Source organism: Varroa destructor, unplaced genomic scaffold, assembly GCF_002443255.2.
Source record: "Varroa destructor unplaced genomic scaffold, Vdes_3.0 BEIS01000007.1, whole genome shotgun sequence".
NCBI classification, from domain to species: Eukaryota; Metazoa; Arthropoda; class Arachnida; order Mesostigmata; family Varroidae; genus Varroa; species Varroa destructor.
Window position 1 is genome coordinate 32,946,211 of NW_019211460.1, and position 19,645 is coordinate 32,965,855.

Consider the following 19,645-nt stretch of genomic DNA (forward strand, 5'->3'; position numbering starts at 1 on the left):
ATTAATCGCAATTGTTTCCTCTTAAGTGACCTCAATCGACCGAACGCCCGAGTCAACGCTAGTTTCAGCCATGATCGTCGTATTCACTCGTCCAGCACTCCCTTCAATCGGCCGATTTTGGCTGTCACTATTACGCTGGCGCTACTTCTCATGTTGGCCGGTAGATGGCAGCGCTAGCGTGGACTGCCTTTCATGGGACTGTCGTGACTCACGTCGCGCTAACACAGCGCAAATAATCAACAGCACTCTATCGGCAAGCCAGCTCTATCGATAGAGAGATTTATGTGACATGGGACATGCGACACGCAGTGGTGTGGATGGTCCTTTGAGGAGGCTACAAGCTGGGCCGCTGAAGCCATGGGCATGCTTTTTGGGCGATTGAAAATTAAGGCCGTCGACCGCGTGTAATCGGAAACGACAACAGACGACCAGAATGGTTTACAAAGCTAGTGGCAGCAGGCAGTTGAAAATAACCCACAGATAGGTTTGCTCGTTGCTCAACCTGTTGCCTGTTGATTCCGTCAAGTGAGACAGTGCCCTTCGTTTCATCCACTCACGCACTGATGATAAAGAAGCATTTTTACCATTGCAGATCCTTTAAACTCTCCCCAACGCTCATTGGTTCTTTGGTTTAATAACGTTAATGATGAACGGCTCCAGTGGCCATAGTTCGAGGTAGCCATTGCTCACCGTTATGTCTGTTTTTGAGTTTGTCGATAACTGCTTTGTCTTTTGTCTACCATATGCTGCTGCTGCTGCTGCTTGCTATAGCTGTCTTGTGATCACCTTACCGGGCTAAAAGGAAACGAAAAAGTTCTGCGTGTGGCCTGCATAAGCTAACTGGCGTACTAATGAATGGTGAATATTGTCAGTCAGCTAATGTTGCGCAACAGTTTTCGGCTCCTTATCTGATCCACAATACAATGATTCCGTATTTATTTTACATATTTTTAACAGTAGTTTAGACAGAAACCGTGGGCCAGTGATACTAATGGTGCTTAACCGTTGGCTTTCTGACTAGGCCGTGCCTTTTCTGTTCAATGCACAAACTTATATTATCTATTATTTACTCTTCGATCATTCGGCTAGCGGAAAGCTTAGTCCTCACTGGACAACTAATAAAAAAACAAACACTAAAAGATAAAAACGAGCCTGAAATTGTTATCAAAGTCCAGGTTTCTTGTATTCAGCAAAAATCTATTATGGTGTCAGGCATGTGTGTCAGCTTAACACGGAGCGAAATAAGAGCGACTTTCTTTTACAGGTCAGCTAATCATAATGAAGCAACTGTAATTAAAATCTCTAGTCCGCCTTTGACTATTATTATCCGTCAATAGCTACCAAAACACCAAAGGTTCATATAGTGCACCAAGTACGGTATGTTAATGGGTCAAACAAGTATCGATAAAACGCCAAGCTTCTATCGGTTAGAGCCTGACTTGTGACCAGGCCTGCAGCGTCATGCTTATCTGCCTGTTTCCTATCCACAGGTCCAGTTTCAGGCAATCCGAACGTGTTTTTTGAATTTCGCAAGCACTGTCGGGTGAGCGACTTTCCGCTTTTTCAGGAGGAAACAAACATGAAGAAACCAAAAACGTGTATTTGCTATGAGTCAACACCGAGTACATAATTGATACTAATGGTTTTGCTGTAGCCAAGATACGCTTAAAGATAACTCCCGCAACCTGAGCGGGCCTAAAGAGAAAGGCAAAACCCTGTGGCTATCGCTTCAATGGCGAGCCAAAACCGAAGAAAGCTGCCAAAGGCTAAGCTCTTTGTCACTACCTTTTTTGGCTATCAGAAAGCTGTGCGTTATGATTTTATGCCGAGTAGTTCTTATATCGCTGAGAAGTATTAGCAAAAAAACTTCCTTTGCATTCCATTATTCGCATTGCGTTTTTAGTGGAAAAACTTGAAGCCTGAGTCGCCTCAATGCCTTACCACCAGCTCTAGGTCCTTGTAAGTTTTTCTTTCCTCAAATCAGGCCAAGAAATATGGAAAAGGAAAAAAATTGAGGCGATCAAGAGAATTTAAAAAAAAACAAAAGCAAGGCTGAAGTTTTTTCAACGACTGGACTGTTTGCGCAATTGGAAAAACGAATATTCATGTAGGTGAAATCTAGCAGGAATTAGTTCGAAATAGAAAACTAACATATGGATAATTGAGCAGTTCACGGTTAATAAAAAGCCAAATTCTCCATACTCATTTAACCCACTAGTAGGAACTGTAATACACCGATATGGAGACAGTTCGAACTGATCGCTGGCCAAGTTAAATAGCCGTCCTGATTGCACACAAACATCAAGCGGTCCAATAAGGGCTCTATTTACAAAGCAGAGAGCGCTCTCAACAACGATGCCTTTGAATGGGCTGTCAAAAAAAAGTCTACTATCAACATGCCACCTGGCACGACAGATATCCCCCTTACCTACAAATATGAAATGATATCGTGATCTCAATACACTAAGTCGAACACACACGCAACTAAAGTGGCAAAATACCTACCAATAGCATTCATTTATCTCCTGGTCAGAAAATGTTATTATGGTTATTCTACCGCAGCCATCAGCGTATATATATATGTGTATGTGTATGTGGTCTGTAAAATATAAGTACATATATACATATGATGTGTTTCATGATAAAGTACACACCGTTCAGCAGGTCATAACTTCTCAATTATCCTTCTTCGTCAAGTGTAATTAGTTGGAAATACTGAGTGGACTGAGGTTAACATTTGAGCTGAAAAAAAGTTATTTTAAAATTCAATTGAAGTATAAAAACGCAGAAGTACATAGGCAATATCACAAAGAGTTTAAGATAAAATGCGACTTATAATTAAACGGATAAAGGGTGAGTTAGGAACAAATAAAACCGTTCAGGATTGCCGTGGACAACGATCCAAACGACCAAGAAAATCAAGAAGCCAAAATCCAAAAAAATAGTAAGGTAAAATTATAGAAAATATATAAAAAAGATATACAAGAAATCAATTCGTAAGTTCGATATAAGCAAATTAAGTGTTTATCGCATTTGAAGATTTTCTAGATAAAAAAAATATATTTGAATAATATAACATGCCACTAATAAAGATGCTCCGAAGCAAAGAACGATTTTGCGAAGGGTACAGGGAAACATGTAAACAGAATAAAAATTTTGGAGAAGACTGTTCGGAGCGACGAAGCTATATTCAAATTAAATGGTGTAAAAAAAATAATAATCGATATAATGGCACTTAGTGGGCAACTCTAAATTCACATGCTACGCAGGAACATTATGTAAATGTACAAAAAATTAAAATACAATGCAGCCTTTCACTGCTGATTAGCTGGACCACCCTTTTTTGATACTACGGTAAGTGATCCCACCATTTGCTTGAATACACTGCAAGAAGTTTTTTTAAAGAATCTATTTATCTATTTCACTACACATTCGGAAGGACTTTGGTGAAGAGGTTAATTTATTCTAACAGGACGAAGCACCTGTACAGCTGTCATCGTGATATAAAAGCATGAGAGTACTTTACACAGATAGGTTGGACAAAAGAGTCTCATAGAATACTTTGTCTATTCCCCAGACCTGCCGCCAATGACCTTTTTTTCTTGTGGGGATATCTCACTGATAACATCTATACCAGAAAACCCACGACAGTAGAATATTTAAAAGTTGCAATTTAACCACAACGGAGGTACCACAACACCGAACAAAATCTTTGTTAAAATTTGTAAACCTATAGCCTTCCGTTATTAGCAGCTTATTAATCAAAACGATAATAATTTTGAACTTCTACGGTAGGAGGAAAGGTTACACAATTATGTAATCTATTTTGCAATTTTAATCAATTACATATGTAAATGGAAATTGAACTTATAATTCAATACTTTATATATATATATATATATATATATATATATATATATATATATATATAATTGCGGTTTTAGTTGATCTTTGTTAAAATCGAGAAAATAAAAGCTGCTGCAGTTTATGGTTAGCTAATATGAGTTTTGGTTAGTTCCCGTTGGCATCCAGTGTATAAACGTATTTTATTACTATGAACCATTACTAAAATATTACCTCAAAGTAAGCTATATTACTATTGCCGCTGATGTTAGGTATATCAGTTCTGCATTTCATTTTTTCTAGCAGCGATAGAATTAGAATGCTTTAAACGCACACTCGATAAACCATGTAGCTAGGCAGTCGACCTACCAATAGGTGCTCTCTGAGCGACGATACAGTGTTTTTTTTTACTTTTCAGTTGGACCATATTTCTGCATTCCAAGTTTTACGTCCAGCATCGCCGTTCGACATCCCATCAGAGATCGCTACTATATACTACCACGTTCCGCTGAGTTCTTGAAACGATATAAAAATTCCGATCGGATTGTTGACTTATCATAAGAAAACACTTAAACTGTTGTTGTTTCTAATCAACAAAGCTTTTTTCCTTAGACCAGGTCTAGTTATATTTAACCAATAGCCTTAGAAAACTACTTATTACGTTTTTCTAGGATGCTTACAGACAACGTTTTAAAAAACCATTATCAAGAATACCAACGAGCTTTACCAGCCAAAAAATAGTACAACGAGGTTATGATAAAAGATATAAAAAATCTAAAGAAAATCAAGTCGTGCGCTTGGCATCAGCAAAACACGTATCCATTGCACTTTAAGATATGATGAACAAAGAGTTACGCTCTAACAACGGCACATGCTCTCAATGAAGGCAATACGACCTAAGAACACAATGTTGCGTTTCACAGACATGATACAGTTTTTAAGGAAGATTGTTTGGATAGATGAAACAACATGAAAATGATATATTGCATTCACTAGACAACAGTAAGCCTATATGTTACACAGGATATGTATATGTAAATATAGAAAACACCGTTGGATAAGTTAACTGAGAAGGATTACAAATCCTTGGTTTTTATCTTTATTAATAATATTCCTTTTCGTTTAGACATCGAACCATCATTTCTGTCATTATTATTATTAATATCGTCATCAACCTCATGTCCATTATCATCATCAGCCTCTCGTCATAGAACACTGATTTGACCCAATTGGGTGTGGGATCTGCTTCAATCTGTGCCTCTCTCTGCCTGCCTGTCTGTCTGTCTGTCTGTCTGTCTGTCTGTTTATATAACCGTTTTCATCTATTCATTCGAACACCGCCTTGAGGCTACATGCGCACACACTCACCTTCCCTATCATCATCCTCATCGTTTGTTGTCTTTACCAGCATTACTCTTTGGCACCACGGACAATCATACTACTATTATAATTAGAATTATCGTTCTTCTCTTTTTATTTTATATGTGTTTGATATTTTATGTGTGTTTGTGTGTGTGTTGTTATAATTCTTACCGTATTTATTGTTACGAGCGTCTATATTATTCATAATGTTCTCATAGTCGTAATAATTATGATTAGTGTTATTGTTACTTGTAAATAAGAACTGCATATATCTCAATGTTATTTAGCGTGCGCAATCTAGTACATATTCGTCATTACTTTTCTCTCTTTATCAGCATTTTCTTTCATCGTTATTGATTAAAACTGTTATTTTAATTGTTGTTGTTATGATTAGTATCAGTTGTCTTTCTTGTCTACTTCTTCTTATTATTATCAGTATCATCGGTAAACACCGGTAAATCAATGATCCATATTCGTCTCATTATTCAGTGTTGCTGTTGTTAAGATCTATTAAGATCAGAAGCAATACCAGTATCATCGTTCGGAATAGTAGAAAAATAGCAGAAATGCACAACACCACCATCGAAACGAACCAAACGTCACAGTGAACCAGTGTAAATCGTTCATTCTCGGCAGCAGTAACGGCCTGCTTTTATCTTTCATATCATAATCTTTCCGTGAGTTCACATTAGCAGAACGGAAATAGCTGATATATGCATACGCTATGGGCGGCTCTAACAGCTGCTGCTGCTGCAGCAGCAATAAAAACTATGCGTCTACGTTGCCACTGCTGCCGTCATTATGCTTATGGCACATGACGGCATGACGATGGATGCCTTGTGCTCCATATAGACCGTATAACGTCGACCGCCATAGCCATCATCATCACTTCGACAACAAGAACAACCTAACCGAATAATCATTGATACGGACCACCGCGGACACGACTCGCACTGAAAGAATGCCCCCCTCTTGCGACTTTTTTTTTTCTGCCAATTGCTCACTGTTCTACTGTTGCTATCACTTCTGTCAGTGTTATATATATATATATATATATATATATATATTCATGGAAGGCGGTTAGTGTTGGCCCGTTGTTATTTCGGAAAACACACACACTCAGGCGGACACAGTTACCGCACGTAATAGTACCACTAGAATGAACACTGAGGAGGAACTGCGAGTTTTATCTCGGCGTTTCGATCTCGGTATGCTGCCACATAGCGGAGTAATGTAGACGAACAAATAACTGCAAAAAGGGACAACTGTGAGTTCGATTATCGTCAGTCGTCGAGGTAGTACACTTGCAAGTGGTTCTAGCCTTCGATGACACGGGTGGTGGTTGTAACATCGGAAGTAGAGAAACAACATATATATATATATATATATATATATATATATATATATATATATATATATATATATACAACGTATTTATTAAGCTATGCAGAGGTCTTTGCTTGCTCATGATGATTGTTTAGCCGAGCAGTGAACGGCACCTGAATACCACGATAGCATCTTCAACCTACTTCATAATGAATTCTGTACACACGATAAAAGAGGAAGTGATCTTTAAACTATTTATCGAGTTCCGTTTGTCACTTCTCGCTTATAACACGTTGCGTTTGTTTACCTGCCTGGTGATCAATGGAAGCCACGTTGGTTGCTCATCATCATTATTAATATTATTATCATTATGTTTACCATACTCCTGTTATTATTGAGAGTAATCGAAGCAGATCCCCGGGTCTGGGCGCAAAAATCAAGTCCATATACATATGTTGAACGATACTAATAATAATAATTATTATTAATAATAATCTTACTTTATTATTACTTTCTCATCTTCTTTCATCACCACCATCTTTATTATCATCCTCGTAATTATTATTATAATTATATTGATTGTTGAGCGAGTTTACACACTCCATCACGATATCTAAATATCTCCATAACTCATTTCGACATTTGATATTCCACAGACAAAAAGATGTGTAAACCGGGACACAGTCCCTCCTGGAGGGCTTTCGTTATACATGGTCAGTAGCAGCATAGAACTGCTACTATGCGTAGTATTCGCAATCATCCGCCGTCTATCATTACATTCATACACTATAGCAATATTATGTCAATCAATCGGTCAGGCTATCAATTAATCAATCAATCCATTAACGATGATAATGTCACTTAATCACTCTCGGCACTTATTTCAACTGCAAATAGGTGTTGGCCGGGATCTACCGACACAACGGTAGCGCCACGGCATTGAAAAAAGCTCCGTGTCACCACGAGATAACTCTGGTCTGATCGTCAACAAGAAATGAACAAAATACGAGTACAAGGGGCACTACTGCAAGACGACTATGTTAACGGGATATTTCTCTTTTTCGCCTACTTGCTTTCTTATCGTCCGTCCACCGTACCGTTGTTCCCTGGAAGTCTCCCGTTCTCTTGATAGGGCTCAACTATCTGTGAACAATCATCTCTCTACAACACACATCTGGGACAGGAAGACGATGCTCACAAAAACAATCACTCGTTCACTCATTCTGCCTATGTATACGCCAGTAATAAACACCTACACACAGGAAAACTCTTTCGGTCATCATAAGAAACACTAGTACGCTCCACTGCTCGACCGCTATATATTCACCATCCATCATTCCTCCCCCAACTCGACTTTCTATTCCATCTATTTCCATAAATAATAATAATAAGAAAGGCACCTTGATAACTATCAGTGACCACTGCCTGCTACGACAAACGGAAGAACATAGCGCGATCGTTCTTCAAGACCCAGTTTTCAGGATTCAGGCCAGCTGGCCTGTACAGGTGATATCTAGTGAATATCACTTCGTTTCTTCCTTTTCATAATATATATATATGGTGAGAGAGGGAGAATATCAGATCATCACAACATGCCTTATCTACTGTTTTCTGCGTGACAATCATCGTGTCAATTCAGTTGTTATATTAACGTTTTTCTCGAGCGTTTCCTTTAATCCATCAAATCTCTCCCATAATATAAACTGTTGCAACGTTACCGCTCTGACGATCTTGCTACCTAGAAATAACTATTTAACTGATCGGTTGGTGCGATCATTCGGGCAGGTGTATTATTTTTATTTATTTGCTTGTCTTTCTTTGTCACATTGAAGTTAGTAACGTATATATATATATATATAAAAGATGCATAGGGTCAACACCGCAAGACGAAAATATTGGTCTCGAGTCCTGAACGACTATGGGAATATTCTGTGATCGTATTCTTGCCGATGTAGCAACCTGTCCACCCATAATCATGCTACACTTTTATTACTGTACAGTTTTGTCCTAGATCGTTATTGACTTGTTTCTGGTTTTCTTCTCTCTATACTGTTATTTTCTTCCCTCTGAATCCGCTGTTATTGCGATATTCGCGGCGCTGCTCAAAAAAAAGAAAGGGCACTTGCCACCGTCGACAGCATGACACGATTGCGGCAATCGCCCTACAGAGCCCTACTGCATTCTACACTGAAGGGGTGGGCGGGAGGCGCGAGCGTGCGACACCTTAATATGCCGCACAGCCATCGGGTTACCAGTGAAGCAGGTGAATTGGTCAGCGCTTCCGCAACGTGGCCTGTCGGCCATTATGACTCACAATGGCAAACAGCGGTAACTAGTTCTTTCGCTAACACTCATATACAGACAGGACTCGCTTTGCTGTCCTTCAACATTTCTGTTACTCTCCCTCCCGAATGATATTGCATATACCAGTGTTATATAATATATGTATATATATATATATATATATATATATCTGTGTTGGAAATGTAGCCTTAGGTGTAAATCTGTATGTTTGCTTGCAGTATTTTGAGACCTTTATTTACCAGTGCCATGAGCTTCTTTTATTATTTGATATCGGAGTGTGTAGGCAGTTTGTGTGTGTGTTTCTGTGTCTGTTTGTCTGTGTGTGTGTGTGTGGTGTGTATGTGTCTGTGTGTCTGTATGTGTGTATGTGTCTGTCTCTCTGTGTGTGTGTATGTGTCTGTGTCACTGTATGTGTGTAAGTGTAAGAGTGCGTGTCAGTGTCTGTGTATAGTATTGATCATGGATGACGAATTAAGGATGCATGCTACCCGATTGCAATCGACGAGTACCAATTCCACCCTTTTCTTTGATTCTTTACGTCAGATATGAGGTACACCTATATTTGCGTGACAGAGTAGCCTGGGAAAGAAACATGCCAAGTGTATACCTCTAATGTGTGTTTATGTGTGTATGCTCCCAATAATAAATAGGTTTGTATATATATATATATATATATATATATATACAACAAGGTCTAATGCTCTGGGAGCCTGCCACTATGATGGTACAAGAATGATAGTAGAATAAATTAAGAGGGCGTGATCGTTTAGATGCATCTTAGTCATTTTGCGTCAGTCGTTTGCATTCGGGTTTACATCCTACAGCGAATCACTTTTTGCATCATTTTTGTTCCATCTTTAAAACAAGTACAACAACATTACACGTCCACGTATTCCATTCTAATGCAGCAGTAAAATCCTAGCCTGTGGTTAATCCTTGCGGGTGGCCAGATGACTGATTTTTCTTCCGTCGCTTCTGCAATTATCCGTTATCTCTACTCCGTTTAACCTCTGAGCTTGCACTGCTTACTCGCACCGCCGAACACTCAAAGGAAATCCGCCCCTTCCGCTGTCAAAACGAGTTCTACTTTTAAATATAATCCTGAGAAACACTGCCGGCGTTCTTTGTTGTACTGAAGCCATTATATTGATCGGTGAATGGCTGCGTGAAAGAATGACTACTTGGATACTGATGAAATCGCCGTGATATGTGTGCTTATGCTCGCCAAATCTTACTGACGGTAATTGTGAATCCGTGTTATAGATGTATTCTGTTGATACGACCTGTCCGATCTGGTCGATTGGTGACCTCACCGACGTGAGCCAATTGTTCTTCCGTCATTTCTAGGAGATGAATAGGTGGTATATTTCGGGTGAAGAAATATCCATCTTTTGGCCCCCTGGAATTATTTTTTTTGTTTGTGGGTTGAGATTCGTTCGTCGTTGTGTCTCAAAGAAGACTGTGGCTTGGCTTTGTCATATTTTATAATGGTGCTGTTCTTCGGCAACGTGTCTGTAATGTGCGTCCCACTTTAGACATGTCTCCAATAAGGTCTTGACAAACATACTCATAACAAACTCCGCACGCGGCGCCGCTTGAACAAAATTCCCGTTTATGTTGTTTGTTTTTTGTGGCCTAATTCTGTGATAAGGAGGTGCAAGCCAACCTAAATATGTGAGGATCTCAGTACGTGTGGCAAAGCTTGGGAAGGTGAGGTAAGTACTGCTGATTGAGCAAGGTAGGTAGTCAGTCACGCGACCCGGGGCTTGTTGGTCTAGTCGTCTTTCTGGGCATCTATGCGCTTCAATCGTTTTCTTGTCTACTTCCTGCTGTTTCTAGCGTTGCTACCGGTGATGCTCGTAGTGGCAGCAGCAATTTACAGTTTGATACAATGATCATTTGTTTTTTTCCATTTCCAAAGTTTTGTCTCTCTATGATTACTGACTGATAGCCTTACTTTGCTCTCTGACTCTAGCCTCTACTGACTAACAACAGGTGGTCCGGTAGGCGGACCTGTCTGCCGTTGTCCCACCCAGCTACTAAACACCTCCCGGCAGTGAGAGACTACGCATTCGTTCGAGCAGTATTCCTTGTCCCATTCCGCGCACTCTACAGCGGCATTACCGCAGCCCTTTCGCCGACACATCGGCTTGTGGCTGCAGAGACCACCGTTCGCCTCCTCGCTTTTCGGCGTTAACGGCTCATTGTTGTTGAGTGCGCCGTTTACTCCGCTGACGTTATTATTGTTGCCAGCTGCCGCTGCTGCTTGCGCTGCAGCTAGACGTTGCTGATTAAACGCTCCCTTCGTCTCGTGACCGGCGTGTCGTTCTGTGACGGGCGCAGCTGGTGACCGCAGTTGTTCACCGCTCTCCTGACCATTCTGAACGGCGGTAACGGGTGACGCAGCAGGCGGGCCTTGAGGGGCTTGCTGCTGCTGAACCTGTTGTTGTACAACGGGCGCTGGTGTTGCCTGTTGCTCCTGCTTGACATGATGCTGCTGTTGTTGTTGCTGCTGCTGTGGCGTCGCTTGTGGAGGCTGATGAGCAACGTGCAGAACCTGTTGGCTCGTCTGGGAAACCTGTGGCGAAACGATAGTCTGTGCGGGCGAGTGTGTCGGCTGACTTCCAACGCTTACCGGTGGCGTCAGAAGGCCACCTGCACCTGTCGTGTCCAGCTGCTGCGAAACCATCTGCGGTTGCTGAGGCTGTGGCGGGAGACTTTGCGGGGGTGGATGCTGTTGCTGCATTGTTCCAACAGACGGATGCGGTGCAACCATCTGCTGGGACGTCATTACATGTTGACTGTGCGAGACAAGCGGGGCTGGAGCAGAGGACATATGTACAAGGGAAGAAGCCTGTGTCTGCAGAGGTTGACTGCTCGTTGTGGTAAGATGCTGTTGGCTGCCAGGGGCCTGACCCACCATCTGCACCTGTCCTACCTGGTTTTGCACCTGTCCAAGCTGCGTGTGAACCTGACCAGGTACCTGAACGTTCAAAGTGGTCGCATACTGATTGTGCAGTTGGCCACTCATCTGAGTGCCGGCGCTTGATAAATGATAATCGGGCAGCGCTGGAAGACCGTTATGTTGTTGCGGTTGTGCTTGCAGCTGCTGCTGCGCTTGTTGCTGAGCCTGCAGATGAACGTTGTTATGAGCGTAGATGATCTGTACAGGCTGTTGAGGCTGTTGCGCCATTTGCTGGGCGGCCCATTGAGCGGGGTGATGCTGCTCGATCATTACTGTTTGACTGAACGTGTTTGGTGTCGGTGGCGTCTGTGGAACAGAAACTGGCGTGGGGGGCTGTGCCGGCTGAGGTGGGCTCGGCATCGAATTGTCTTGCGCGCCAGCGCTCTGCGCCACGAGGTTGGCTTTGTATGCTGTCAACGCTTTCAAGTACTCCTTCTTCGCATCCTCGGCCTTCTGTTTGTATGAGTTTTTCTTCTCTGCCTCAAGGCTTTCCCACATTGACGCGACAATTTTCGATACTTCGCCAAAGCTCGCTGAAGGATTCTGGCCCTTGATAGCAGCCTGTGTGTCCCGGAAAAACATTGCATAGGCGGACAAAGGCTTCTTCGGTTCGTTTGGATCCTTCTTCTTTTTAGCTTGTTTCTGCTTCTTAATCGGACCTCCGCCTGATGACGTTCCATAGGAATCGGGAGACCCAGCCATCGGGCTCGATTCCCGTGTTAGCTCACTCGTTTGTTGCTGCTGCTGCTGCTGCTGCTGCTGTGCTGTTGCTGAACTGCAGTCTGTGCGGGCTGTACTGACTGCTGCTGTTGGCCTGCTACCTGCAGATTTTGCAGGTGAGTGGCCTGAGGAGCCATCTGTACAGTTTGTACGCCGAGATTTGTATACTGCTGCTGGTACGGCTGCACTTGAGTGACCTGGGCCGGCGACCAGATCTCGTGTGTGCCGAAGCTCATCATGTCAGCAGTGTCCGTCGTTTGGTATAGACCAGCGTTTGTGTGAACGTAGCTCTGAGTGCTGGGTACGTAATACGATGTCGTAACCACATCGGCTGTGGGAGTGGCTGCCGCTGTCACGGCAGACGGGTACTGGTTCAGGCCAAAGTCGTCGCCGAAGCTAGGCGCGTGGAACTCCATCTTATAAATTGCGGTCCCTTAGGTGTAATCTCCAATGTCTATATCACCAAGTGTCAATCACTAATAATCCACCTGTATTTGCTGTACGCGTGTTCTCGCTACGCAAGCACTCACTCACAAATTCCAACGAAAATCACCTAACCTTATCCACACTCAATCTCTGAACTCGTATAACTTCCTGGCTGTTTTTATTTCTGTCGAAACACTGCTAGACTCTGGGTGTCGCTCGATCGGCAGATGAATAGTAACACTTATTTCGCACACAAAAGCCGACAACCCATACTCCGTAGTTTCTAGACCTGTGGTTGCTGGTAGTAATGAGAATATATTTCTGAATATATAATATCCTACACAATGACAAGAGGACGCAATCCGGCTATGCTATTGCTAGCACTCTCGCAGTATGAAATAGCATCGATAGGAGGATAGCAGCGTACGTATGCAGTTATCCTGAAGAAGAATTGTGGGAAGAGCTGTAGTATGGAGAACGAGTGGTCTTATATCCTTAGCACATACCCAGCGCGGAAACAGTCAAAGCACCTCCAGCGCACATTATAGACCACTCTGCGGGCACCATCATTATAATCAATCCAGATCTGCAATAATTGATGCTGTAGATATCGGGTTCTTTGGTAAATTCCGGTTAGTCTGTGGCCGTTCTGGATTTTGATCTTCGACAACCGTAAAACAGCTGATACTTCTACAAAAACAACAACAAGACAAACCTAATGGTTCAGTCGAGTTCAATAAGTATTTGCCAATGTACTGCACAAAACACAATCACACTTCGTCACCAAATCCAAAATTCAACGAGTGTCGATTATCGTTAAGACTGGCCTTCAGCGTTTAGTAACGGATATATATATATATATATTCCAATCATTGGCCAGAGTATGATGATGATGATGATGGTATGATCGATGGATGGATGCGCCCTCTTCGTGAATTCGGCCCGATAGTGTAGCTAATAGTTTGCGGGTACTAAAAAGGAGTTGCTGATTCAGCAGGCGGTTGCGTTTGCGCGTGTACCTCGGTAAATTGAATTGCCCAAGGGTGTCAGTCACGCCGTCGGGGGCTGAAGCGTAGTAACGGTAACAGGGAAGAGACGATAATCGTAAGTAGAGCAAGTCACTGTTTTTGCGGTGTATCCCTGCTGATTACAGGCGTGGTAATATTACAGGGTGCTGTTATCGTTGCACCACGATGTGAAAATGATAGCTAAGTCATCAACTGACGTACCAGCTGTAAATGTTGTATCAATTGGTCTGTTGAGATAGACTAAGTGATGCGGTATTTGATGAAATTCGCAAATAGTCTTCTCGTTCTCGAACTAGTAATAGGCGCTTCACAGAGCTTGTTACTCACACAAAGAAGGGTGAAGCGCGCAAGTCGAACGACAAAATAATCTTATTACTACTGTAGTTGTAAAGGGCAGGTGTCCGGCCAGTCGTTATGTAGTTATCAAACAACAATCAGCAGCAACAAGTTGCATTTCCTTGTGGTAGCCCGTAACGAAACGGTAATAATCCTCTCGGAACACGCACCACTTTAATTATTCCCTCACACATACACACGTTCTGTTAACAAATTGTGTCCTCGTTTTTTTTTTAATCGATAGGAGAACTGTTCAATCTCGCGACTTCGTTGTCGAACACGATTATATATACGATAGCAGTAGCACAAACAGACGAAGAGAAAATGTACGGTTTTGCTCGTGGTGATGATGACAATGACTTTTATTATTGTTGTTGTTCTTGATTGGTGCACAAAATTTAATTACTGCTGTCGCCCTATCGATATTCCAAAACATGAACAATGAACGATTTGTTGTTTGGTTGTACAGTATTCCGAAAAACGCTGCACCGTCCACTCGACGTTGAAAATCACAATGCTCTCTTGTTGTCTTCCTGCCGTCGTCTGTTGCTCTATCTGTACTAGTTTACTACAACAGCTTGTTGGTCGGACGTTCGATGTCGATCGCATGTGGTCGTCTCGTATACGACCGCTAACAATCAGACGCTCACAAATGATGTGTACCCTTATGGAACAGCTGCACGTACACTGATTGTCGTTCTATTCTCGTGGTATGTTCTTTAAAATCCGTTGTTTTGGAGCAAGACACAGCTATTGAAGCCTACACTATATTCATGGTTTATGTGTTACCGCTGTTGTCTGCTGCCTACGTTCGCTGCAATCGCTCTGCGCTGCTTTTACCGCGAGCTGAGCTGCGCTAGACGACGATCCTTGGTGACGGCACACGGCACTCCGCTGTCTTTAGCCTCTGGCGGCCTATAACCGACTAACTGAATCGGCTGCCAAAGAGACGCCGCGTTTCAGCGGATTGACGCATTCGCCACGTGCAACAAGGTCAATTCGATGCGTCGGGCGGTCGTCGTTGAATGGGAGAGAGCTGCTGTACCGGTCACATCATCACTAGAAGCATGGCGTAGAAACAAGGGGAAATCATTTGTCCGAAAATTGGTAGCGACTCCGAACTAACCAAATCTAAACTTTTCCATAAAACTCGTAGAAAAAATAATGATTTTTCGAAATAAATCAACCCAGCGCGCCATATTTAGTTTGGTTGTTTCCTAAACAGGAGAAGTTGCTAGCAACATGGTATTACCACAGTCAGTCTTTCTATTGATGGAAAGATAAATTAACAGTATATAAGCTGTTTTCAGCTAACATATGGAAAAGTAACTGTTTTGTGAGGTCGATTGATTAACAGCTTATAAGCTTATTATGCACTATTCCATTTAACTGCGACCTTTACAATGCATCTAGCCAAAGAGAGGTCTGATGTCATAGAATCTTCACTCCGCGACAACAGTAGACAAGGTACGGAAAAACCAGTGGCGCCCAAACTTGAATTTGGCAATAACCAACAGACGTGAATCCCGCGATGCGCATGGTTGTTGCGTATAAATACATACCTGGAGCAACAAAAAATCAAGTTATACTGCTACAAGGCCAAGAGTGCGCACCTCATAGTCTCCGTCATAAAGCCGGAAATTGCATGACACTCCAGGCTGACGGTGGGCCGAGAACAAAGTTTTCTAACCGGAGGTGAAATCGTAAAAATTATGGCACTTTTCGAAATCTATATTCGATATATGCAGAATGAAAAATTCGTATAGTTGAAAAACAAAAACAGTTAATTTAGTAAAATAACCTAACGAAACGGCGAAAAAAGTCAAGATTTGGGGCAAAAGATGGTCCTCTAAAAATATCATTGCACTAGCAGTTTTAACACTAGTTTTACTAGTTTAACCCCTATTAATAAATAATAATAACAATAAATATGAGCTATTGCGATAGTATATATATATATATATATATATATATATATATATATATATATATATATATATATGTGCTTTTTAATTCTGTTATTTTTTAAGAAAATTCTACAACCTTTTTTGTTCGGGGGCCGTTTGGGTACTATTCGTGGCTCTGCATAATTTTATGGAAAGCAATTCACACCTCACATTATTTGAAAGGACGTATGTAGGGAAAAGGCAGGAGACATCTGTAAATAAGCATAATATCTTCAGGGTGTCAAATTGAGTTGGAAATACATTCCTATCGATGAATAATTGCTACAATAGATTTCATAATGCTAACATTGCTATCCAATTTACAGAGGAACAATTGTTTGTTACTATAATTTAGAACAGATGCGTTCGTTTTCTTTACGAACTAATGTGATTACTTCTGCTTGATCTTGTTTTTCTTCGTTATCGACACTATTGTATTTCGATTACCATTAAGGTTCCACATCATGTTACTATTATCTGTACCAAGACCAGGAAAAGCGAGTGTGGAACAGAGCTAGGCACCCCCTGTCACAAGTGTAAGATCCTTGAAACTACTTGACAAAATTCTTCTCTATTGATAACAAAATGAACTTATTATGAGATTGAGCTCAATACACAGTCAGCAAACGTATATCTCCCTCACGATTTCTATTAAGCGAAGTACAATATCGGAGATGATTAAAGGGACTCTTGAGAGGTGCTTATATAAAAAAGAAAAGTAGCCTAAATTAACGCTCGAAGTTTCCCCCTTGAGTTTTCTAAAATACACTACCATATCAAGGTGCTACGACAATTCAACATGCGATTCATAGAAATCTATCTATTGAGAGCTTGCTTCCCTAGATACAGACCTACTACAGATGGAACATATTGGTTAGTGCCGATAGATATATCGTATGTTAAATCTCGATAAACATCTTCCAAAAATAATTAACTTAGTATACTGATATTTATCCTTATTCCTACATGCTCAGATGTTTTTATGTGGCGGTCATACTTGAATAGCGTGCGACTTGTTGGGGGACCTGTTGACTATAATACATAAATAGTAATTTACGCGGATGTTTTTAGTTATCAGTAATAATCAAATTTTTATTAACTATGTATATATTCAGCATGGTTTAAATCGTTGAATATGACAGCAATGGCGACGTTATACGATAAAGCTGTTCTATAAGGCTAGGCTTCGCGTTAAAATGTCACAAAATGTTCCCGCATTATCAGACCGTAAAAAAACCGGCTATTAACTAATAACCCGATATTGTCAAATACGTTACTTTCATCTATGTCCATGTATCAAAATGAAACTAACTCATAATTCTGTAGATTATTTAGAGTAATACGAAGTGTCTTTATCGAACGATCTGTTTTTCTAAGATCCAAGTTTTGCTTGAGAAGACATACTGTTTTGCTGAAAATGACAGCCTTGTATCTAAACAATAACAACTCATTCAACGAGTTTGTTGCATACGCTAGAACCGCTCATGCTTATTCAATATAACCACTATCTATAGCGATTACTGCATATTTGAAATAAAGATGCTAATGTGAAGTGACCAAAAAACTTAGCATAACAAAGATGTACTACATGCTTCGATGGGCTAATAAATCTGCGGAGATTTGTATGTGATAATCGTTGACATGATCTAAGTGTGAGTCAGCGTAAAATGGTATACGATGAAACACGACGACTCGATATCCTACAACGATTATACGAAAGCAACACCCTGGACAGCACCAGCAATGCTATCAAATGCATCTTCTTTAGTCCGTTAACGTTGATTGACCTATGTGACACTAAAGCCTCAGTCGCTTGCTAAGTAAACAGTCGGGTAAGGTGATTAAATTCTCCGACGGTCAGAATTTATTACAGAAGCTTTGATATAGAATGTTGACATTCTAAGGTTAAAATTTCTGGAGCTAAACTGTATTGTTATTTAGCGCTGCTATTTAGCAAAAATAAAAACGCCATTCAAAACATCTCGGCCTGGACTTCGATCGCGGATTCATAAGTTACTCATTCTGTAACGCAGCATAATGTACAAACGACCGAGTAACAGTGTCCAGGAGCCGCGTTATCGTTGTTTTTATCATTTTTCACCGTCATCTATCCAAGCAAGGCTTCTATGCGCGACTGCGAACAGCGCGAGGTATCCTTGCAATTAACCTTTGTGAAACTATCTTTGGTTCTATTGTTGTTGTGTGTATGCGTTCTGTTTTGTGAGTGTTCCGATTCTGTGGGGCCTGCACTTCGCGCCCTTTCAATTGGCGTCAACCTAGGGGGAACAGAGCAACCGGCAATGGTATCGAGCAGGTGCTGTGGTCACTGATCGCGGCGCGGCATTGATCGTTGGGATGGCGGCGCCCAGCCCAGGAGCAGCAGCACCACCACATACTTCTTCTGCTTCCTCTACGACGGCAGCTGCTGCTGCCTCTGGCCAGGCCTCGAGCCCTGGCGCGTGTAGGCTTCACGAGAAATTTGAAAATTACCACGAGATCATCGTGGTCGGCGCAGGTATCGCTGGTCTATCGGCTGCCTATCACATAATGAAGGCGCAAAATGACAGCGATGTGTTAGTTCTGGAAGCTCGGGAACGTCTTGGTGGACGAGTGTTGCACGCAAAGTTAGGTAGGTAGGTAGGTAGAGTAACAGGAATGATTAGGCGATACATTCATCTTTTGAAAATGTTAACAATGATAACAGTAATAATGACAGCATGTACGAAGTATGAAGCAATGACGATCGTCTGTCTCGTAAAATAGCAAAGAAAGGGTGAACAATAAGAAAAACCCAGGAAAGGGTGCAAGAACGACTGAGTGAATGGGTGGAAAAAAACAGAAAAGATACAAAACCAGACGATAATGATTTTACCGGGAGATGGTAGCGCCTACAGGCGTACGAATAATACGCTGCACTGCACTGCAGAATGTGGAACCGGCACGGGCCGCTATATACGGAAAGAACATGAGGCTAATCAGCTGATCCGTTGGCGCACAGCATTCAAAATGCCAAGCGCAATCGGTTTTTGCTTTTACTTTCGCTTGGCTAAATAAAAAGCGGTCACACGCTATTTACAGGTACGACGAGGTTCAAGGTACGCGTGAATTTCTAACTTTTTCGTGTTTAGATGTTGGAATAGTTCAAGCAGCTAACAATAGCCAAGTAGGTTTTGGCACGGTTGGTTGATGCTATTTGCGGTTTAGATCTCGATTTTGAGATCAGATAAGATTGTCCAATAGGTAGCAAAAAATTGTGTTCTAGTGGTACACCAGAGGGTTCTGAGGAGGTATTTGGCTAATATAGAAATATCAAGGAGACTCAACTGTTCATAGTCTCACGGTAGCAAAAGTCGTTGGATACTGGACAGCTCAGCTAAAGCAGTATATAT

General features: G+C 41.6%; 2 protein-coding genes and 1 long non-coding RNA gene across 3 annotated transcripts in view; 1 reads left to right on the top strand and 2 right to left on the bottom strand.

Annotated features, from left to right (window-relative positions):
* Positions 1–4,901: 4,901 nt before the first annotated feature.
* On the bottom strand, positions 4,902–12,936 carry LOC111254331 (uncharacterized). The gene is given in 2 exon segments (XM_022815044.2): positions 4,902–12,562; positions 12,565–12,936. Coding segments are annotated over 2 exon segments (2,121 nt in total). The 3' UTR covers positions 4,902–10,813.
* A 5,156-nt stretch (positions 12,937–18,092) lies between these two features.
* On the bottom strand, positions 18,093–19,613 carry LOC147754605 (uncharacterized). Its single transcript, XR_015317599.1, has 2 exons — positions 19,129–19,613; positions 18,093–18,793 (listed from the first exon to the last, which is right to left on the bottom strand). It is a non-coding gene; the product is annotated as an uncharacterized LOC147754605 (long non-coding RNA).
* The window catches only part of LOC111253639 (peroxisomal N(1)-acetyl-spermine/spermidine oxidase-like), an 8,295-nt gene continuing 7,261 nt past the window's right edge, over positions 18,612–19,645 (top strand). The window contains exon 1 of the mRNA XM_022813352.2: positions 18,612–18,885. Coding sequence (XP_022669087.1) covers positions 18,612–18,885 — 274 coding nt within the window. The remainder of the gene's footprint in view (positions 18,886–19,645) is intronic.